This window comes from Eubalaena glacialis, chromosome 10, assembly GCF_028564815.1.
Source record: "Eubalaena glacialis isolate mEubGla1 chromosome 10, mEubGla1.1.hap2.+ XY, whole genome shotgun sequence".
NCBI lineage: Eukaryota > Metazoa > Chordata > Mammalia > Artiodactyla > Balaenidae > Eubalaena > Eubalaena glacialis.
Genome location: NC_083725.1, coordinates 10149587 through 10173101, shown reverse-complemented (window position 1 = coordinate 10173101; position 23515 = coordinate 10149587). Strand labels below are relative to the sequence as shown.

At 48.6% G+C, this 23515-nt stretch overlaps 1 protein-coding gene across 1 annotated transcript in view; it reads right to left on the bottom strand.

The window, feature by feature from the left end:
• CLMP (CXADR like membrane protein) overlaps positions 1 to 22754 on the bottom strand; it is a 91542-nt gene extending 68788 nt beyond the window's left edge. The window contains exons 1-2 of the mRNA XM_061202457.1: positions 22698 to 22754; positions 21761 to 22099 (exon numbers count right to left, since the gene is read on the bottom strand). Of these exons, the coding sequence (XP_061058440.1) occupies positions 21761 to 21788 (28 nt within the window). The 5' untranslated portion in view covers positions 21789 to 22099; positions 22698 to 22754. The remainder of the gene's footprint in view (positions 1 to 21760; positions 22100 to 22697) is intronic.
• Between the last annotated feature and the right edge of the window lie 761 nt (positions 22755 to 23515).

The window sequence follows — 23515 nt, the reverse complement described above, 5'->3', positions numbered from 1 at the left end:
TGCAGAGCAAGCTGTAGAGGGAGAGTCATGTATCTGGCCAGGGCAGAGCTATGACACCACATCCCACAGCTGGGGCCAGAAAACACCGAGGCACAGCCACCCACACCGGCCTCTCCCATACATATTGGGATTCCACTGGCTTCATTTCATGGCTTTTCTCTGCAAGCCCTTCTTTCCTTCCAGACTTGGAAACAATTGAGGTAGTTGGGCTAGTTACTTTGGAATGAGACGGGGCTGTTTTTGGGAGTCCGCGAACCTCTGGAGCTGCTGTCTCCCTGCCATTCCGATTGCCCTTCAGCACCCCTGGGTGGGGGAAGGGCAGCCGATCAGCTGTCCCTGCCCAGTAGTCAGTACCCTTCCCAACTCCATCCTTTTCCTGTCAAAATTCACCTCCTCCAAGAAGCTCTGAGGTTGGATGGAGCCAGACTTCCTTCCTGCCCTGCCCCCTCCTGGGAATTTACAGGCTTCACACACTGCTGATCATCTTCTCATTTACATCTCCCTGCAGTTGGTACTATGTCTCAGGTTTCTACTTTTTGATTTTCCTTCTCTGTTTTGTATATTCCATTAGACTGGGGGCTGTTTAAGCACAAAAAGCCCAGAGTGTCCTTACTCCCTCAGCTCTGCATTTTACAGCATCCAGTCGGGGCTCTGCCCGGGGCTGTGCTGCATCCATGCTGTGGGTTCACTTTGCCTTCTAGTGTCCAGGATCCGGGCTGTGAGAGGGACAGCAGGGAAACCCCTGGTCTTCAGAGACCTTGGACCACCATGAGGGGGGGAGGGGCAGAACAGAGCTGGTCTCCCAAAGGGCCAAGTGTCTATTTTTGCACCCCGAAAATGAGCTGTTGGGCCCCTGCCAGGGAATAGCCACACAACACTGGGCTCCCTGGAGGCAGCTGGGCTCAGAAAGCCCAGGAGGAGATGCAAAGGGGGAGAGATGTTACTTTGGCTGCGAGGGCCTCTGGGACTCCCGGGTGAATCCACAGGCCTCATATATATTTAGGTGAACTTAAGATGCTAATGAGTGGTGTGGAGCCAAGGGCCCTGCTGGGCTCTGTGAGCAATTGGCTTCACTCTTAGCAGTCTTCTTTGTCTGCGGGCCTTTAGGTTCAAATTGCAGATCTGGGTTTGGAAGTGCAGCTGACACGGAAACCTGCCCGGGGCTTACAGCAGAATCACAGCGGGCTGGGGAGAAGCGGGGAGCCTCCCCCCCCAGCTTCTTCGGACAATTCGCTGAAGCCCGGGTCTGGCTGAGGTCCCCTTGTCCACCTTGCAGTCACAACCCCTCTTAGACAGGAGGTTTCTACCCTCTTCTGAAGGCATCTCCTTACCCCAAACATTCATCTGTTCCAGTGATGGCAAACTGTGCAACTTTTTTGGCTAACTTAAATCCGTTTGGCTGCAGTGGAATGAAGGTCAGTTCGCCGCCATATTACACAGATGACCTCCTTGGCTTTAGAACCCCCTGCTGCCTCCTCTGGTCCAGCTCGGTCACCGGTTTCCTTACCTACCCATCCCTGGACAAGTACACTGTGCCAGTCACCGGGCACACCAAGAGGAATGAGTCTCAAACTTGACCCTCACAATCATACGGGCTTACATAGGGAGGAAGTTGAGCGGGGAGCAGGAGATATTAAAATACATTTATTATGATAAATTATATTTGCTAACACAGAGCTATAGGCAAAGTCTTTGGGAATAGAGCCAATAGCAACCAGCTCTGCTTGGGACTGATGGGTAAGATTTCAGAGGGGCTCACCTCTGAGCTTGGCCTTCGTGGCAAGTAAGACTTTCCCAGGTGGAGAAGGAAGGAAAAGGGTGTTCTAAGCAGAGGGAAGACCATGCATGAGGCCAGAAGATCTGAGAGTCTGGTCTGTGTGGTTGAACAGCAAATCATACAAAGGAGTTTGAACCCTACCTTCTAGTCTAAAGGCAACAGGTAGTCAGAGTCTGTATTAGACCAAGGGTATTAAACCTGATCAGCTTGGAGTCAGAGAGACGACCCTGGAGACAGTACAGGCTGGGCTGGGAAGCGGGTAGGATGGGAGGAAGGGGTGGCGGTTGGGAGGCTGGCGTACTTATTTAAGCAAAAGAGAAAGCCACTTAAGGACGGCACTTAGAGATTTCAGCAATTCTAAAAATAACATTTAAAAAAATAGAAGTTATGTGTACTTATTATACAAAAATTGGAAAACAGGGACAAAAATAACACAGAAAATAACAAACACCTGTAAAATTTCCTTCCAGTCTTTTTTCTATGCATATATACATATACATACATACACACACACACACACACACACAGAGTACAGATTTTACTATATACATAGTTCTGAGGTCTTTTTATTGCTTTTTATATCATGAACATTCATACAAGTCATGAAAGTTCTTTGTTACCTGTTTTACTAACAGTATTATATTCAATTGTATGGATTCATGAATTGTAATTTACTAGTCACTTTCCTATTCTGAGACATTTAGCTTATGCCAGTGTTTTTACTGCAGTAAACATTTTAATACATAAATTTTTGTACATTCTATTCAATTATCTGTTTAGCATAGGTTCCTAACAATGGAAGTATTGGTCCAAGGCTATGAATGGCTTGAAAATTCCTGAAGCAGACTTTTAAACTGCTCTTTAAAATGGTTTGTGTTATTAGCACCCCACTAATTATGCATGAGCATTGCACCCTTGGGTGCAGACCAGGAGTTCACTCACTCTTTATCATTTCCTCAAAGTCCACGTTCTTTTTCCCAGACTTCCCCAGAAGAGTGATCAGTCAGAGCAGATATGGTGTTTGCTTTAACCTCTTAGAAAGAGCTCATTTCTGAGGCAGGACGGTTGGACGAGGCTCATCCCAGAGCGAGGGGAGTGTCACTCATGCTGGGAAGATCAGAACTGGCATTAGAGCACGAGCAATCGTCTGTGACCCAGGATTGCTTTTCCTGTGGCTGGAGCCACCGCCAAGCCTGGATTTCTGGGACAGTCCCTGGGTTTGTCCATTTATTCTTAAAGTATATTCATGCTGGTCAGAGCACAAAATTGCTTCTGTTTGTAAAGCACAGTCTGACATGAATGCCTTCGTGGACACATGTAGAAGTGGGCTGACATGTCTGTTTGCACATGCCAGGTGGAAGTCTGTGCCTAATAGCCACCAGGGATGATTGCACAGTACCTGGCTCATTGCAAACATTTCAGTGCCTATGATCTCATCTTGGTGTGGTTAGGGAAAATAGCACAGGCTTCACAATAAGATACCTACTGGCCTGTGACTTTGGCCAAGTTTATGAATCTCTAAGATCCTTACCTTCCTCCTTTGTAACATGGGAACGAGTATCCCCATTCTGCAGATAAGGAAACTGAGGCTCAGGGGTAAGTGACTTACCTAAGGTCATAGAGCTGATAGAAAATGGAGCTATCACTATCCAGGGCTATCCCCAGCTCCCACCAGATTTTAAAAATTCCAGCCCTATGAGTCTAAACTTCCATGACATGGAGGCTAGGACTCACCCTTCAGATTAAGTTCTTCTTACACTTACTTAAATGTCCTTTCTACTACATTATGCTTCCTCACGTTTCCCTCCAAATCTAGTTCTTTGGGAATAAGAAGTAGTTTGAAAATTTTTTGTTGCATTCTATCTATAATAGGAAGTTCCAACTGTGTCTTTCTTTCCTATTGGGAAGCAAGATGGTTAAGGGGAAGGGATGAAACAAGCAAAGATCGTCTGGACATAAACCACATTCTATCCTGAATCTGGCTCCTTTTCCATCTGGATATTAAAGCACTGTCTCCGGAAATGTAATATTTCACATCTAGGTCTGACACTGGGTCTCCTTGAGCTGATTTGTTAAGCACTGGAAAAATAAATAACAGTGCCTCCCACTTGCTTCCTCCTTTTGAAGATGTGTCTGGTCTCCGGGGAGACTTAGCAATGGATGACCTTGCTGGCCTGCCCATCTTCTGAAGAAGGCCCTTAAGTCTAGAGGCAGCATCTTAAGGTCCTTTGTATTCTCTTTCTATTTCAGGCCTCCATGAATTTCCTTTAATCCAGAAATTGGGAAACACTTAGGAATTTTTTTTTTACATGGTTGTTTAAGGGTTATTTAATTCATACCCTGTTACTCAACCTAGCATTTTTTCCCTTGGCTTAAGCCATCTGGTTTGTATTCATTGTGAAACATGATAGTGGGATATTAAGCTTTTCAAAGTACAGGCAAGGAAAGGGGAAAAAGGCTCTATCTTGCAAAAGTGGTAGCTTTTCCTTCGTCTCTCATGACCCAAAAATGTAGTTGGAAGCATTTTATCTTTGGCTGGATTGTGATTTACTTGGGTCATTGCATTTGTGGATAAAAGCTGCAAGCTTGAGAGTCTCCGTTGCAACTGGGAACAGAACTCGCTGGGTCACACATCTCAAAGAAAACTTCAGAGGAAGATCTTTGTCATCTGGATCCTGCATCAAGCACTCACCCTGAAGGATCACGTCCTGGCCTGTGCATCAGGCGGAAACTTTAAGGTTCATAGGAGTTTGATTCCTAGGGCTGTGAGTTACCTCTAAAAATTCTCTCAGCTAGTGATTCCCTAACTCTCGGGTATAAACTGGTGCCATTGGTCCATGATAAAATTTTCATGGTTTCACAGGGAAGGAAAAATGTAGATGATATCACATGTATGGAGTAAGATGAGATAAAAGTAAAATATTTAGAATGGCGTCTCGCATATTGTTAGCACTCAGTAAATGTTAGCTGAGATAGACAGCTGTCCGTGTATGGTTGTCAACTGTCTTTTTGTTTCTATTATTGTTTTTGTTGTTGAAATGCCATTTCTTTTTAGGAATAATTGTAACAGGATGGTAGTTTACATTTTTGTTTAACGTCAATAGTCAGCAATATTTAAAAAGTGGGCACCTGATTTCATGTCCAGATTTATTTTTGAACTTTCACTGGTCCCTGAAATCTAAAAGTCTGAGAAACGGTAATCTAGGCGCACCTATACTTCGAATCAAATTTTGTCTAAAACATGAATGGATTCCTTTCCCAGTGACCTAAGGCATCTAATCACTTGGGCCTTGCCGCATCTGTCCACAAGGAACGGCTGTCTCTGGACAGGGAATTGGACAGGCAGCCCACAGGTACCAGGACTCTGTAGACTTCTTTTCAAATGGGATCCTAGTTGCTGAGCCCCCCACCCCGCCTTGCTCAGAACTACTCTCTCCCACTTCAACCACATGCCTTCCCCAGGCTCATCAGTACCAGCTGGAAGCACGGAGGTGGGAGCCACGTCTCCCTCCGAGACAGCCTCACCAGCGACGGCAGACTCCCCAGTACCAGCAGCCCATTTCCTTCTGTGAGCCAAGCCTGTCAAGCTAAGCCTCACCTTTGCTGAGAATTAACAGTGTGTGCAAAGATGGTGTAGGCATCTTTCCGGCTCTATTTATATCACCCGAGTGAGAATCACATTTTGGGTGTAATATACCGCTACTCCATGTGTGACATCTGATGCGAGAGACACCGGGATAATGCTAGGCTCAGCTCTGAGTCCTGCCTAAGCAAAGCGACACAGCTCTTCCCTGAGGTTTAGGACAAGGTGGGTCATTCATTCATTTGTTCAACGAGTACCATGTGTACTATGTGTCAGACACTGCAGGGGATGCAAAGATGGATCAAACCAGGATCATGCCTGAGAAAGCGTACAGTCCAGAAAGTGAATAATTATATTTCTAAGGGTAGAAGGTGATTGGTGACATAATGATAGTTTTGGTAGTTTAGAGCAGACAAAGATTACTTCAACTGAGGGAAATGAGGAAGGTCTTAGAGTAAAGAGGGTATTTAGGCCATTGAGCTATCCCAGAGCAAGCCTCTGTCTTTGCATTCAGAGTCCTTCCCTGGAAGGACTTAGGGTGTCTTTGCTCCCTTTAATGCAGTGTGTATTTGGGGACGGGGTTTCAGGAGGCAAGGGTGAGGTAAGAGGGGCAGCGGGGAGATAGGAATTGGACATTGACCCGGTGCCTCCTATCTCCTGGAGACTCAGATGGGCCATCTCATCCTTACTGAATCCAGAACCCTGAAAAGACGGGCCCCTGAACTGGAGGACCAGCCCCACTGGGTTCCATTTTACTTAATTTTTCAACCCCGAGAACTTGATAGTTAACTTATTCCTGAAAGGTTCACGGGAATCCAGAGAAGCCAAACAGGGCTGGAGATGTGGGCTCTGGCCTCAAGGTCAAAATAAGTCGGAAAACTGCAAAGTAGTATGAACATCTAGAAGCAAAGGGAGATGGAGGGTCCTGCAGATCTGGACTACCGCTGACCTCAGGTCTAAACCTTCCGCAAGGCTTTCCAGGGATTGGAGATGGTTTGCGTCCTTCCTGGGTCCATGTACTAGACCCTCCATGAAGATCAGAACCCCCAAAATTCATAAGTAGGCATGCCATCCTTTTGGATTTATGACATATATTTAAAATATCTTGATGGTGGTGATGGTTTCATGGGTGTATATATATATATATATATATATATATATATATATATATATGCCAAAACCTAACAAATTATATACCTTAAATATATGCAGTTTATTGTACATCTCAATAAAGCTGTTGGTTTTTTTTTTTGAAGTACTTAGAATTGGTGTGAAATAACCTTCTCAATAACAAAGCCCTCAATAACTCTCACCCTGCACAGATTCGGCTCCCCTGAAGGCCCAATTTAGTACATGGTTATTCTTTATTCTGCCAACACAATAAAGATAGTTATGATGGGAGAATGTCCAAGTTTGCATCATTTCTCACCCGAATCCCACTGTCCTCATTGCATCCCTTCACCCAGCATTCTTCTCATTTTCACAGTCTACGAGGCCCAGGCTCAAATCCTCGCTTTCTGTCACTTACTAATTAAGTGACATTGGACAAATTACTTTTCTGAGTTTCAGCATTTCGCTCATCTACAAAATGGAGATGTCTTAAGGTTCTTATGGAGATGGATTCAGTCTACATACTGGGTCCCTGGCTCATAGCATGGCTTCAGTTAATGATGGTTGTAATAACTGGGGAGAAAGGTTAAAGGAAACAGGAGTGTTTAGTTTGTAAAAGGAGAGAGCAGGATAGGAGACAAACATGAAAGAACGTTCTTCAACTATTTATAAGGAGGATGGGCAGCTATGATGTAGTAGAAATGACATCGGCTGTCTGTCTTGAGGTGAGTCACTTAATCCCTCCCTCAGTGTCCATATGTCAAAGGGGGATTGATCACTACATACTTCAGGGTGTGCTTGTAGTATTACATGAGGTGACGTGTATATGAAAATGTCTAGCACAGTACCCATCACAGATAAATGTTCTTAAAACATCACTTTACAAATTGGAGGGCCCTTTACTTGTAAGATTATGGCAGTCCTAATCTTTGTAGCCTTGGGAGGTGGCAGTTTCAAGTGTCTCCAGCTCAGAGCGGAAAGTCCCTCCCAGGGTAAGAGCTGTCCTGGAGCGGATGGGGCTCTGCAGGTCCTGAGTACCCTGCGGTGTGTTCCACTGGAGGATGGACGGTCATCTTCCAGAGGGACTTCTGCTGGGTGGGAGGGGGAACAGACCGATGTGTAAAAGTGTTCAGCAATTGAACCTTCTGTGTCAGGAAGACAGGAACAGGGAAGGCTGGGGAAGGGTGGAGGCGGCTCAAATGACCTGATTGCTCCCTGTAACAAATACTACTGAGGTATCCGCACACCTTAGAGCAGCCAGTGGGAGCTTGGTAAACCGGAGATAATGGCACTTTCTGTCCTGGGCATGACAGTTCTTGTTTGTTTTGAGAGACATGAATGGTTCCCCAGAATTTCCAGACCTCCTCCAAGCACACACACTCAGCCGCCAAGGTGTGTGATCTCCACGTACCCCCTCCCATGCCCTCTGCCTCGGGGACGGAAAGAAGCCCTGCAGCAACCAGGTATCCTGGTCATGATCAGCAGGGGGCACGGGCCAGCATCATGGGCCCCTTTGCAATCTCTAATTCAGGTGGCTATATTCCTGCGAATGGTCTTTGAAGATGTGTACATGCTTTAAAATCCTTGGGGTTGCTGAGCCATTGAAAAAGCGTTAGGCTAGGAGCCAGGACACCAGGCTGGCCATGAACTAGCTACATGATCTAAGGAAAGCCACCTGGCCTCTCTGAGGCCAGTTTCTCTCCCTCCGCCTCTCCCTTCCCTCCTGAGAGGCATTTTCCATGGGCCAGCAGCACCAGCTGGAAACTTGCTGGAAACACGGAATCTCAGGCTCCGCCCCAGACCTGCTAAGTCAGATCTTGCATTTTAACAAGGTCCCCAGCTGATTCATAAGCACCTTAAAGTCTGAGAAGCGCTGGCTTAGGTGACCTGAATAGCACATGAACTTATGGCACCAGCTCTGCAGTCAGACTGCCTGGGTTCAAACCCAGACTTCACAGCTCACTAGCTGTGTAACTTTGCCAAGGACTTCACCTCTGTAATGATCCATGCCCTCCTCTGTAAAAGGGGATCCTGATAGTATCTACATGGTAGAGTTGTTATGAGGATTAAATGAAATAACATATACAAAGAGCTCTGCACAAATAAGGGCTCATTGAATAACTTTTTTCATTTATACAATGTCTCAGTTGCTATGCACACCATAGAGAAAAAAAGCAGATGTTTATTTATCGTCTCTTTACTGAGTAGCTATCTCTGTGTCAAGCACTGTGGGGATACAGAAGGCAGCGATACAAAGTCCAGACTCTTGTAGAAACAGACAAGAGACAAGTGCATGAGCAGAGGTAAAAAGAAGACTTCAGACTGTGATAAATGTTAGGGGGAAAATATAGCAGGGTAATGAGAGGTGATCAGGCCAAGGCTCTGGTTAGAGGGGAGGCTGAGTGGAGCTCAGGGAGGGTCTCACGGAGGCAATATTTGCACTGAAACCTGTAAGGTGAGAGCTAGCCTTGTAAAGACCAGGGAGAGAGCGCTCCAGGCGAGGGACAGACGTGCAAAAGCCCTGGGATGCGAGCCACTTCGGCATCTTCAGGGGCAGAGGCCTGGGCAGGTCAGACTGTATGTGGGTCTATTCTAGTGCCAGGGAAAGCACTGGGGGCAGAGCCAGGGAGCTGGGGGAGCAGGGAGACCTGGGGGGGCACAGGTGAAGCATCAGCTCACAATGCCTGCACGGGGAGGACGGCGAGGGATCGTTGGGGTCTGAAGCCTCCCGCTATGGAGTACAGCAGAGTGTCCTCCTGCTGCAGAGTGGGAAGGACCTAGAAATTCTCCCCTCTGATCTCTCCTGGTGCAGGGTGACAACTGAGACCCAGAGAGGGAATTGCCCAAGGTCCTTCTCCACACTGCCTGAGGTAGGTCCCCAAACTGGCCTGTAAACTATGACTGTGTGTTATTTCCAGAGTGAGGCTGAGTAACTGTTTCACAACTATCCCCACGTGTCCGCCCTGCCCCCTCTATGCCCCCAGCTGCGCGCCTCCAGGCTCCTGACCCCTCACCCACCCCCTGACGCAATATCTTCATCTCACATGACACGTACTCTTGCTCCACTGTTTGCTGAAGATCTTACACCTTAATGACTCTCCTTTTCCAAATCCCGCATTTCACTTCCTGTCTGTACCAAACATTCTGGCCTTTAACTACATTCTGTCTGACATCGTTCACCATTTCCTTTTTCCTCTGTCAGTCTGGTCCCCTGATAGGACTTGGATGAGCAAGTATCCAGCACACAGGAGTTGCTTCATAATGGAAATCTGTATCTTCTGATAAAATCCACCCACAACCAAGCCCTCGGAGATCCCAGGGAAAACAACATGCACAGACGAAACTGTTACAAAACCAACCTAGGTCAGAGACATCTCTCCCTATTACGAGAAAAGTGATGGTTTGATTTCTCGGTGTCAGGGTGGGATTAAAATCGCAGCAGAAATCAGCTTTGTCTGAAACAGCTCTAACTGAGCAGATGAGCACATCCACCTCCAGGCCTGCCTGTCATCCCCTCCCTTGAGCTGCCCTTATTTCAGAGTCCCTACTGAGCATGTGACTTGGAACAGAGAGAAAGTTGACAAATGTGGGTTATGCTTCTTTCAGTTTGAGGCTGCTCCGCCACCCCAGTCTTACAAACGTCTTTTCCTACCTTGCCTGGTACCTGTGATCTTCACATGTGACAGTCAGGTTTGAGAGCAAAGAAACTAACAGAAGATGACACACCACCACCATCACTCAAAGGACGGAACACCTGCTTTGACCCAGGTTTACTCTAAGATAAGCCAAGGCCTAGAGGAGCCCATGAAGCGTGTGAAGTTGGCCAACCACCTCCTCACTGGAGCACAGGTTCAACGATAACTTCTATTTACGTCCCAGTGAAGTGCTCGCCATGGGGAAGGAAGGGCCAGGTAACCGCTGCCAGCTTGCTCGCAAAGCTGGGTTAGGATCTTGTGACGAGGAGCCAGGCATCACACAGGAAATGCTGTAGGTGTGGAGCGCTGCTTGAATAGCCTACTATTCCTTCAGTAACTAACTTGGAGAGTCTGCTCTTCGGCAAGCATGGCTCAATTAGAGGCTTTGCCCTCTGTGCTCTCATTTCCCGTGTCTCCAGGCCCCAGGGGCATAGGCCGTTGCTGGCCCCAGGCAGACCCTGGGTAACTTGCTGTCGGCCACTGCCCGCTCCAGCCTCGCCCCAGTAAAAGGAAAGGAGAATCCAGGAAACTTCAGAATCTTTATAACATCATCATTCCAAGGACAGACAGAAAAGCTTAACCGCGAATCACTCATGCCCACACAGCACCAAGACACCCTCCAGCCTTCTCACCACCATGTGCTCAACTCTGGGACCTGTAACTCCTTTCCTCTCAGCCTACAAGCCTAAGTCTTGCGTGTCAATGGACATCACCTGAGGTTACAGCAGGTGACGGTCCCAGGTCAGGGAACTCAGGTGCACGTCTTCCATTTCCCCAACTCCTGCCAAAGGTGCCCGAGGTCCTGCTCTGGAGCTTCTCAGATGTTTCTTATGTTCTTCAGGGATCTTGCAGATCCTGGTTCAGTGGGTCTGGGTGGGACCTGAGATGCTACATTTCTAGCAAGCTCCCTGTGCTACCCCTGCTGCTTGTCTGAGGATCACACTTTGAGTGGTCTACTACCTGGGTGACCAACCAAATGGTTTTCTCAGGATTGTCCTTGTTTTATCATTGAAAATCCTGTGTTCCACGTCCTGAGAAACCTCCCAGTCCTGGGCAAATCAGAACGGTTGATCACTTGAGACAAATCTCAAGCCTTCCCAGAGTTGAAGGCAGCCATATCTGGCAAGAAAGCTTATTCACTGCCCCCTCCATGAGCTGGTAATGAGACACTGGAGGATGAGAGCCAGTGAGGAGCCCTGCTGTGGGGTGTTGCTGCCAGGCATAGGGAGGCTCATGGTCCAGTGGAGGAAGGGGATGAGCAATGGTTTGGAAGCCAGAAGACCTGGCTTCTCCTTTTGATTCTGCAACTAATTAGCTGTATAACACCAGGAAAATGTCTTAACCTCTCTGATCCTTTTCGATAAAATGGAGGCTGACACTACGTGTCTCACAAAGCTGTCATGAAGATTAAATGTGCTAACATACACATAAGTACTGAGCCTGGAAATAATATTTTTTGAATCCCACCAACACTTCCTGTAATCATTGACTTGTGTTTCCTCTGTTTGCCCTACCTCGGATACCCTAGTGGAGTTAGTGATGTGCAGGGTGAATCCACCAAGACAAAGGAGAAAGAGGGAGGAAGAGGACCTTTGACTCCACATGCCAGGCGACACAGGAAAGACGAGCTGTACAGAGTTCACACTTGCCTGCTCTGCATGTGTGTGTGTGTCTGTGTCTCACTCTGTCCCTCTCTCTCTGTTTCTCTCTCTGTCTCTATCTCTTTGTGTGTCTTTGTCTCTGTGTGTGCATGTCTGTTTCTCTCTCTGTCTTTGTCTCTTTCTTTGTCTCTTTCTCTGTTTTTTCTGTCTCTCTCTGTCTCGCTCTCTTGTCTCTCTCTCTCTGCTTCTCTGTCTCTCTCTCATTAAGTACCAGATCCGAGAGCAGCCACACTGGGTCCAGAGAGAGAGGGGAAGAGCAAGGGGAAGGTCAGGCTCAGGTGGCAGGCATATGAGGACGGTCACCTGGATTCCTCAGGGCTTGGGAAGCTGCAGGACTCCGGGAACAGGGAGGGAGAGGCAGTGGAGCAGAGACGGTGGCTACGGAGAGGTGGCCCCATTTCCGGCTCTCCTCCATTGAGGATGGAGAGGCTGCAAGGCGGGAGCCTGAACTTTGTTATTGGCTGGAGGGATGGGGGATGGACCTCCAGCCAAGGAAAGCAGATGGAGACCAGGCCTCGGCTGGAAACCCAGACTCTACCCGCCTGGGCCAGGAATCCATTCTAAGTGGGAATTCTAGGTCTGCGGAAATCTGGGACACCCAGTTTAGCCCACACTCTTTGCTGTTCAGGTCAGTGGAAAAAAACAGACATTTTTCTTCCCACCTTGAGGTTTGCCTTTCCTCCCAAATTTAAACAGGAAATACAATTCAACATGTCTTGAGTGTGGGTATTGGGCTCACTGGATCTGATTTTGGTCAGGGCAAAAGTAGAGGATGCAGGGCCTTGCAGCTCCATCTTAGGCCAAATCCTCAAAGACCACATGGTGGCCTCCCATCCATGTGTCCCCATAGGTATGCCATCCGTCTGTCTCTCCACTCCTGTCTTCCCCAGATCATTACTGAAGCAGAAGGCAAACTCAGCTCCAGTCTGTACAGCTGTACAGCCTACGACAGAACACCTGACCTCTTCAGTCTAACTTTTCTGACCCAAAGTAGGGATGACAACAATACCGGCCTCACAGACTTCCCTGGTGGCGCAGTGGTTAAGACTCCGCGTTCCCAATGCAGGGGACCTGGGTTCGATCCCTGGTCAGGGAACTAGATCCCACATGCATGCCGCAACTAAGAGTTTGCATGCCACAACTGGGGAGCCGGCGAGCCGCAACTAAAGAGCCCATGAGCCGCAAATAAGACCCAGTGCAACCAAATAAATAAAATAAAATAAATATTAAAAAAAAATAATACCGGCCTCACAGATTGTTGTGAGGATACCAGAAATTTCTGGTATGAAAGTCCCTAGCATGATGCCTGCTACATAGTAGGTGCTCAATAAAACATTACCTGACAGCGAAAGCAGAAATTAACCAGCCCGTGTTTGCCCAGGCTGGACAGCCCAAGAGGGCACAGGCCTTGGGGAGTGTGTGATGGAGAGGGCAGAATGGGGAACAGAAGTCCGGCCCCCTGTGATTCAGCTTCAGCAACCTGCAGACAGTATGCAGGGCAGCATAAGGAAGGGCGCCTCTTGCCCGGGGCTGAATAACAGAAAAAGTTACTCTCCTAGAGCAGTTACAGACAACTGGGGCACAGACGGGGTTTATGCACCTCTTGGGATCCTGGAGCAGGGCGACATTCCCCGAAGGACATCTGGGAACTCATCTGCAGGATGGAGGGGCAGTGGTGGCCGGAGCCCTGAAGGCTGGCCCTGCTGGCCTGGTGTCTGCTGGCTTCAAGCAGACCCTCCATATACCTCCGGGCTGAGCCTCTTCCAGCAAGGACAGTCATGGGAATCAGGACAGCCATTTATTAGCTTATTATGTACCAAGCAGGATGCTAAAATTCTTTGTATGCATTGCCTCATTTAATTCTCAAAACAAACCTATGCATTGTTAATAGATGTGATTACTGGTGAGAAAACTAAGGTCAGGAAGGTGAAGTGCCCAAGGTCACACGGTTATAAAGTGGCCCAGCCAGGACCCCGGGGCTGAGCTCTTACAGAAGTGGCTACCCGGCACATCCACATGGCTGTCTATGTGCCCTCCCCCACTCTTCCCTTGAAGAGTGATTGGAAATAATTGGAACTGTCACTGGAAGTAATGAGAAGTGACAGAGTCTGGGTTGGAAGGCTTATTGCTCCAAGTCAAAATGATCCCCACAAACCCAAGCCTAAATTTAAACGATGAAGTCGCAAAGCACTCTCCCTCTCCAGGATTTGACACCCCCTCACCCCCAACCCTCCCAACAAGAAAAGAAGTAAAAGGTTACGTCAGGGGCTGAACCTGTTCCATACAACGGATTTCTTCTGGAGCAAAAAATTCCTTTTCGGCTTGATCCTATTCACTTTCCACGTGGACAAATATTACTCAAACCTCAGGTGACCAGACCACCGTTCTTAATTAAGAGATCCAAATTCACTGATGTATTTCTTCCTCTTTTTCTTTTCTTTTCTTTTTATAAACATCCCATGAGGGACGAGGAACCAGAGGCAGCTATGTAACTGGCAGGTTGTGAGGGAGAACGAACCATAACTTTCAATAGGCAAGGATGTCGGGAGGTCCAGTCCTTCCAGAAAGCACCTGGCTGAAGGCCAAGGACACACAGCACTGAATCCGTCCCTTCTGATGACGATGGGGGTGATCCATCAACCCACCAGCTGTTTATTTAGCACCAGCCCCACTAATGTGCAAGTGCTGTGGGTGACAGGGGAACATGAGCCACCGTCCTGAAGATGCACGTGGGAAGACACAGCCCATCTCCGTGAGACGGCACAGGATTGAGTTGCTACCTCCCCGGGACTCCTAGAAACCTTGGTACCTTCCTTGATGACAGCACTCTCATATATCTTGCAATTCCTTGTTTATGACTATGTCGCCCCACTGGGCTGAGTTCTTAGATGGTGGAAACTGTGTTCCGTATCAGTGGCATCTGAGAGCCTAGCACAGGGCCTGAACTACAGAAGGAGCCCCCCTTCTCTAATTGTTTTGTGAGTGAGGGTGCATGAATGATGTCGAAAATGTTATGGGACACACATGAGAGTCCCTGGAAGCTCCTGAAAGCTGCTGCCGCTCTCCGTGAAATAGAAAGAGCTCAGAGAAGCTGCTCTGTGAATGCCAGGAGGGCCAAGCTTTTAGCTGTTGCATCCTCTGCTTTCTATTTCTACGCCTTCCTCTTCCTCCTGCTCCCCTTTCTTCTCCCCTGTCGTCTTTCGTGACCTGAACTCTCCAGATCCCCTTGCTGCCTTGCTTCAGAAAGACCTCCCATATTCCACACCGACCTCGGAAGACGCTGCCCATGTTCCCTTCTCAGTGTGGGCACAAAGGCAGCGGCTTTCTCCCCTGCGGCCCGTGGAAACAAAGTAGCCTTCAGTCTTATCACCACCAGACTCTGGCCGAGGCTCCACACACAGTGATCCAACCACTGTCACTAACAAAATAAAGGTTGTTTGATTTCAGCATTCTTCCCCATTCTGGTCTATGTGGTGCCAAAGGAAATAAACTTATTTTCCCAGAATCTAGACAGTTAGGAAGCTCAGATAACCAGATTTTTTTTTTTTTTTTTTTTGGTGCAGTCTGCATTCTTCTTTGGGAAGAAGTCAAAACTGCTGAAAAGAGGAATTTAATTACAAAAGGCAACATATAGGGTGAGTTGTAGCCAATACACTCACCATCCATAGCCTCAGGACTAATAAGGAGCTCACGCAACCAACCCCAAAGCAAGGCGAGGTCTCCACAACTTTGAGAGTCTTCTGATTCGTTAGAAGGAACTAGTAACCCATGTACGACATACATAGTAATTCTGGGTTATAAACAATAGACATTAACCCAAACGAACCATTTCTTAACAATTTGAATGGAGTGGGGGGTAGGGGGTGATAAATGTTCTAACCAAATTTTCCACTGTGGGATTTATCGTTTGGAATCCTGTAAATGAAGCCTTGTTTCAGCCTGATCCTCTCTTCTTGGTAACACAGAAGCCTTGATTTCAGAATAACTATGTGCCTCCTGATAATTGGAAAGCAAATAGTTTTTGGAATCCAAAATGTTGGGTCGGTGTCCTGGCTCAACTATTTACTAAGAGGGTAATCTCGAGAAACTCACTTTATTTCTCTAGGCCTCAGTTTATTTACCTGTAAAGTGGCATAATAATGACATATACTCTCAAAGAGTGATTTGAGAATGAGATAAGGTATGTTAATATATTTTGTAAACTGTGAAACTTTGTGCAAATGTTAGCAATAAATTCTACTGCCATAATAATCCTACCCACATAATTCTCTCTCAGGTACTACGAGTGAGCTAATAATACACAATTCATATTTCAAAACCCAACCACAAGTTCAAATCCATGCAGGGAAATCATTAAGTTACACACTTAGTGGGTGCACTTTACTGTATGTAAATTATGCCTTAATTTTAAAAACTGAAGGAAATGCTAATGCCTGCAAACAGTTTCATACAATAGACCCTCTACTCAGAAGTCTACCCTGGGTGTCCATGCTTGGGGTTGTTTTGTAGGTAACTCTGCTCAGGATGAGGTCCTTTTGGTGAATATTTCAGGTACTAAACTTCTAGGGCAGAGGTCTCTGGCCATCTACCCTGACCTTGAATGATGCTGCCTGGCTAACAGTGCCCCAGTGCAGACCCAGGATGGAGTCACTACTGCTCTCTTCACATTAGGCAGCCAGCCGTTCTGGATTCATAATCATATGCTACCTATTGCCATGAGGGCTCAGTGCCTGAAAAAAATCAGATAAGCATGGTAACACCCATGTGTTCTGATCACAGCCACATCTGGACCAGCCGGAAAATTCTCAGAATTATAAAAAAACCAGAGAATGTTAATGGTATAAGGAAACATAGAGATAACCTGAGTCTAGTAATCTCGTTTCACAGAGAAAGAAATTGAGGCTCAGAATAGTAATGACTTGCCCAGAATAACCCAGCAAAATTATGAAGGAGCTAGAGCTATTGATTTCCCATTCTAGTCCTTGTAGGCACACCTACATCTTTAGGACTTTGGGTATAATCCCTTTTTCCTGAATATACCAGACATTATACAAGGCACTGCAGAAGTTTCCAGGATTTCTATTTATGATGGCTAAACTGAAATGTTATGACATCGGCCCTATTTTTCAGGCAATTTCTCAACGTAAAACCAATGGCAGTTATTCAGCACTGACTACATTTAACTGAAGCATCTGAAGAGCAACTGTGATCTTGGAGCTTAACTACATGAGCTGAAAGGGAGGGAGAGAGATTTTCCACTTCGAGAATGTGTGATAGGACAGATTATGGAGTTAGGGGGTCTTGTCTTGGCCCTTCTACTAAGCTACCTGTTTAACTTTAGCCAAATCTCTCTGAACTTTGGTTCTTTCTTCATCATAAAAGAAGGGGTAGGTTTAGATCAAGGATTTAATTGGGTTCCAAGGAACGGTATCAGGAGGTCAATGAACCCCTAGAAGTTATAGGAAAATTTGATGTGTATGTGTCTTATTCTAAGAAGTGGATTCAGGGTTTTCACTGGATTCTCAGAGGGGTCTGGGATTAAAAATTTTAAGAACCACTGATTTAGACAGTATCTTAGCTTTTCCCCATGTCTGCTAATCTTTGATTCTACCTTTTAAAAATGTCTGTCTAGTTCATAATCATTAGGTACATTTATGAAATATACTCATGTGTACTTTGCCCAGCTGGGCAAAAGATAAAAATTGAATGAGACAAGATATGAGCCTACCGGGAATGTTTCTATATTATAACAATCACCATTAATGTGGGAAGATGAGGGAAGGACATGGAATCCTACTGAGACCCGTCATTAAACCACAGGCCAGTGGACCAAGCATTCAGGCACTCCTCAAACTCATGTTTTTGGAAACAAAGCTCTTTCCCCATCCTGGCAAAAGTTTCGATGAATTCTATTGTTAATGTCTGGTACTAACGTACTTGATATATTAAGTTTGTATAACAAATGTATTATCTGGTCCTTGTCCGTGTAATGTTCTATGTACAATTTTTTAAAAAACAGTACTCATTGTGTTTGCATTAATGGACAAGGCAGCACAAAAGCAAACAGTTAAAACTGGGCTCCTCGCAATTGTGTTGTTCCACAGTCAAAAAGTAATAATACTCCAGATCTTTCACCTCTCTTGACCTTAAATGTTCCAAATGTTTCAAATATCCAATTATTTTAACAGATACTTCGCAAGCTTTTAGTTTCTGCTAGGTACTAAAAGTGGTACCCAGATGAATGAGGCATGGACCTTACACTCTAACTGGAGTGTTAGGTAAGTATTCAGATCGCTGTAATACAAAGTAGCATAATAGAACGGCTATTGGGATTCAAAGGAAGGAAAAAAGTATATTCTGTTGGTGAAATCATGGACAGGTGTATGGAGGAAGTGGTACTTGAGGTGAGACTTGGAGAGTGAACAGGATTTTGATCTGGAGGGTCAACAATCTGTAAGGGTGGAGAGTAAGAGGGCATTTTTGGTGGAGGGATTATCATAAACGAAAGCATAGAGCCAGAAAGAAGCACGGGGCATGGTTTGAGTACAGGAAGTAATCCAGGTTTCTTGGAGAGTTGTTGGGGGGGAGTTGTGAATGATATTGTGTAAAATCTTTAATATGAGAATGAAGTGTTTATACTTGACATTATAGGCAATGGAGACTACTAAAAGTTTATGGAAGAGCAGAGTAAGATCATAAAATCAGAGAGAATGTGAATTCAAAATCCCTCCACCCCCATTCTGCAGTCAAGGAACCCAGAGAGCTTGCCAGATTCCTAACCCAAATTCTTTGCCTTATACCAGCTGTTTCACGAGGTTACTCGGGTAGCAGTATGTAGGAAGGGAAGAGTGAGTTTGGGAAGGAGACCACGTGGCAGCTATTACAGAAGTCCAGGAAGAAGTTCAGGTAGGATAATGAGACCTGAGCAACAGGGGAAGGGGAGAGGTGGTGGTCAGAGGAGGGGCTGGGGGAACCCATGAAGTCCCCCTTGTTTCTCCACCATGGGGCTCAGAGCATTCCTTTTCCTTCACACCAGAAAGGCGGGACATTTGATTTCACTCACTGGCGGGTCCAGAAAGCAAGGAGTCAACTGGCCCATCCTTGTTCAGACTACGAACTCTTAGCCCTCCTGACTCCCCTTCAATACTGTGCTTTCTCTAGAAAAAAGAGGCCAGAAATCACACTAGCAGTGGCCAGAAGCCACCCTGGATCTGTTCCTTTCAGGGAGCAGAAGATGATTTTAGGATTCGGGCAACACTGAGAGCTTTCCTTCTGGCTTTCCTAAAGAGTGCCCGCCCAGGCATCCCAGGGCTCAAAACCACTTTGCAAATAAGGCTAATCCAGCCCACGGGAGTGGTTCCCCAGGGACTGCTGACCCATGCAGGGATTTCAGCTCCTTCAGCGCTGCTCCCCTCACATGCTGCTCTCTGGCTCTCCAACCTCATCTCAAGTTTCCTGCCCTGTCCCTTGTCCTGACCCTTCAACTCATCTCCACTGTGACTTCTTACTTGAACAGTTTATTCAATTGAGATGTCATGTGTCTGAGTACATCTGACAAGGGCATTGATGTGGCAAAAGCTTAATAGTAGGTGAACATCCTACTATTAGGTGAATAGTAGATGAACATCCAGTTATGGAGAATTTCTAAGTCAGTGGTCCACTTTTTCTCTTCTACATGGCATTTGGTTTGTAACAATTTTATAAAGACAGAACCCTCCCAAAAAAGATATCATGAGAGACAACTTCTATGAGAAAGACATCAACCCAACAGATGATATTCTCACCAGAGGAATGATACACATAGTAGGCACTCAATAAAAAATGGCTAAGGAACCAATGACATCTTTTGATCCATGTCTTGGTCTGTTCCTCTTTCTCACGAACTAAGACGTTGACCATCATCAAAGCCAGCTGATTTCAACTGACCATGTGGGCCAAAGTCACTTTCCACCAGAAACTGTGCCCAGATGGGGCTGGTGTAGAGCAGGTGCTCAAACACTCTTAGTTTTGTTTCCCTTTCCCAGGCTCCTCCCACGGGGCAGGATCTCGCTGACATTTCCTGCTCCATGAATAGGACTGAACTGGATCTCAATGCAGAGAACATCTTTAAGAGTCCTTCTGTGGTGCCGGAAGACTCTATACATGGCGGTTCAGCAAGCAAACAACCTGCATTCAAATCCTATCTCTGCTAACTAGGAGCTTACAGCTTTGAGCAAGTTACCTGACCTCTTTACATCTGGTTTTCTTCACCTGTAAAACCGGGGTAATAATAGTGGGTGGCCAGTAGGGTTGGCGTGAAGAATAAATGAGTTAACAAGATAGCCCGTATAACATGCTCAGCATAATAAGTACTCAATGAGTTCCAGCTGCTTTTAATAAGGCTGCTCTGCCGTTTGAGCCTACTGACATCGGGTGGTTGGTGGCTTAGGGGTAGAGGCCGGTAAAGGTGCCATCCAGATATGCCAGCTGTGCTCAGGAGTGGTACTGCAATACTTGGCTGGTATTTAAAAGAGCTTAGAAAATCGTGGCTCCTCACCTGCCCTACTTGAGCAATAGTTTAGGTTAATCCACCTCTTTTATTCCTCTAACCTGGGTGAAGAGTTATCGTTGGCCTGAGGCTGGCCTAGGCAGGCATGTATAAGGCCTAGTTGGTTTGTAAGGTTTCAAAAAGAGAGACAGAGAGCTCTAGACATCTAATTCAGAGGGAGTTTTTAGTGCCTCTTCACTTTTGTTTGGGGGGTTTTCTATCCATTAGGTCCCTGACAAACTCCTGGTGTTTAAGGCTGTCAGAGCCAGAAGGGACTTAGGAACCATCTCATTTGCTTGTTTTGGAGCTCAGGGAACTGAAGGCCTGGTAGTGGGTAAGTGGTCCAAGATCACCCAGCGAGTCAGTTCAAAACCGGGACCAGTTCTCACCTGGCCTGGGCTCCAGGGCAGCGCTCACTTTACCACGCCTGCTGGCTCTTTGGTTTTCTGAACTCAGGCTCACATTTGGTCCTGGCTCTAGGTGTAGCCCACGCTTCCCTGGTGCCTATCATGACTTTTCTTCAGCTCCGCAGTCGGCCTTCCCTGCCCTGGTGCATCTCCCTCCTGTCAGCTCTTGCCCACACGTCCTTGATGGGCACTGTCCTGCCCTGTCCTGTAAACTTGCCTGCTTCCAGCCCGGGTGAGTCTATGCCTTAGGGCCTCTGAGGCCTCAGGAGTCCTGCCTGGGTGACACCCAGAAGGGACACGCAGGGCAGCACTTCTCTTGGCCCCAGAACCTGTTTCCCTCTATTCTCTCCTCCGCTCCATTTTTCTCTGTCTTGATCAGTCTCTCATCAGTCTTGCTGTTCTGCCTCACATCCCTCCTCCTCTCTCCTCTCTCCCTCCCAGCCCTTTCCCTTCCCCTCTTCGTCCCTCCCAGTCTGTCCGCACCTTCCTGGTCCTCCTGGTGCTCTGCCCTTTCCCCTCTCCTGCTTTCCTCTCCCCCTCTCTTCTCCCACTCCCTTTCGCTTACCCTCCATACATCTGTTTCTAATCTGCGCCCTCCAGGCGCCTGTTTGAAACGAAAAAGCTCCCTCCGCCCTCAGGAACCTGGCACAAAAATTCCTGAATAATACCTTCCCTCCCCCAATTCTCCAGTTTCCCCAGATACTCCTGAAACTAAACACCACCCCCAAAAGCACCCGCCACACCAAGCGGTTCTCGGCCAAACTCAACCAGGAAACAACCCAACGCCCAAGGCTGCTCCAGGGCCCAGATGTGCGAGACGTTTTCGATGGCCGACTGGGCGGCCCTGCGCTGCCAGATGTATTCCTCCCTGGCCGGGAGGCAGGGACACAGGCGTCCGGCTCACTCCGGGGGCCGCGGGGACAACCGTTCGGAGCCCGCGTCGCGGCCCGGGTGAGGGACAGTGTGTGCCCGGGGCCGCCCGCCCTCCCCAGGCACTCACCTAGCCCGAGCAGGACCAGGAGGATCATCCCGATCCCCGGGCGCGGGCTCCTCCCCGCTCAGCCGCTGCTTGGCTCCGGGGCGGGCGGGCTCAGCCGACGGACCTCGGGCGAGCTGGGCGCGGCGCCTCGGGGTGCGCGCGGGGCGGCTGCAGCCATGTGCCGGCGCGGGAGCGGCCCCACGCCTCGCGCCCCGCGCCCAGCTCCGGGATCCCCGCAACGGGCGCAGAAGGGCTTCCAGCGCTCGCCCCACCAGCTGGCACTCGGACGGGAGCGGGGACCCGGGTCAGCGGGGAAAAGGCGAGGCGGAAAGACCCTACCGCTTCGTGGAACACTTTTCCCTGTTTGGAAAGAAAAAGGAGTGAAGAAAGAGACAGGGGGTGGGGGGGGAATAGAGTGAGCTGGAACCACATGGTTGCCTCCCACCGGCAGCCCCTCCCTCCCTCCCTCGCTCGCTCGCTCGCTCGCTGCTCCCTCCCTCCCTCCCAGCGCTCGGGGCGCGCGGGGCGCCGGCCGGGCAGCCGCGGGGGTCGGGCCCGCGGGGCTCCGCCGGCGGCTGGAGGGAGGAGAGGAGATGCGGCCGCTCGGAGGCCGGTGGTCGCGCCCGGCGCTCGGTGTGGGGTCGACGCTGTAGGAGAGAGCCGGGGACACTTGGCCACGAGCGAGGATGAGGCCTTGTCAGCCTCCTCAGTCTCCGTCCTCACTTCGTCCTTCTCTCCGCTTCTCTCTCGCATCCTTTTCTCGCGCACACACGCTCTGCTTCCGCACAAATCTGCGCTTCCTCCTCTTCCATCTCCTCTCTCCATTTCTCTCGCGTTTGCATTCTCCTCGCCTCTCCTCTCTCACCTCCTCCCTCCTCTCCTTTCCTTCCTCATTCCTCTTTTCTCCTCTCCTCCGCCCTCTCTGCCACGTTTAGTCGGGGTGAAACTCCAGACCCACCGTGCAGACAGCCCAGCCTGAAGGTGACAGTCGGGACCGTCAAGCAACGGGTCTGCTCGGGCGCTCCTGACTTCACGGCCTGTTTGGGGTCCACAGCCTTTCCGTCGGCCTTTCGCCCTCGCTGTTTCTCCCTCGGCGGTAACCACAGCAGCCCCCCCCCCCCACCTCGGATCCGGCCGAGCTAAGCGAGCCATTCCCCCGGGGGAGTGGGGTTCACAACTCTGTGGAAAGGGGTCCGTCAGGAAGCCCTGGAGCTGACCTCCCTGCACGTGGCCCTGGACAAAACAGGCATCACCTCCTTTCAGAAGAGAAGGCAGAGGGCACGGGTTCCCTCCTCCGTGCGAGGGGCCCCGCCAAGGAGGCCCGCGGAGGGCCGCCCGCGAGCTCCCGGGTCGGCGCCTGGGGTTGTGTCTACCAGGACCCTGCTGCTCGGCGGTGGCGGGAGGGGACTAGAGAAAGAAAGGGCAGCGACAGCCACGCTCAGGTCTCAACTGTCCTGAGGCCCCTAGAAAGCCTGGACCAGCACTCTCTGGTGCCCGGGCTCCGGACGTCCCTGGAGCGGGGGCTGCTGCTTCAGCCAGACGGAGGCACGGCCTGACCCGTGCCCGCGAGGGGAGCTGGGGCCAGCCTTCAGCGACGAGGCAGGCTGCGCCATCACACTTTAAAGCCCGTTTGCCCAATCCTCGCTCCAGGGGCCTTAGATGCCGGAGCTGTACGGTCCTTTCTAATTAGCTAGTCCTTTCCGGTGTAATGAAACCAAGCCCATCTCATAAGTGAGGAAAGCACAGGCCTGGAGAGGTGATGGCACTCTCACCAGG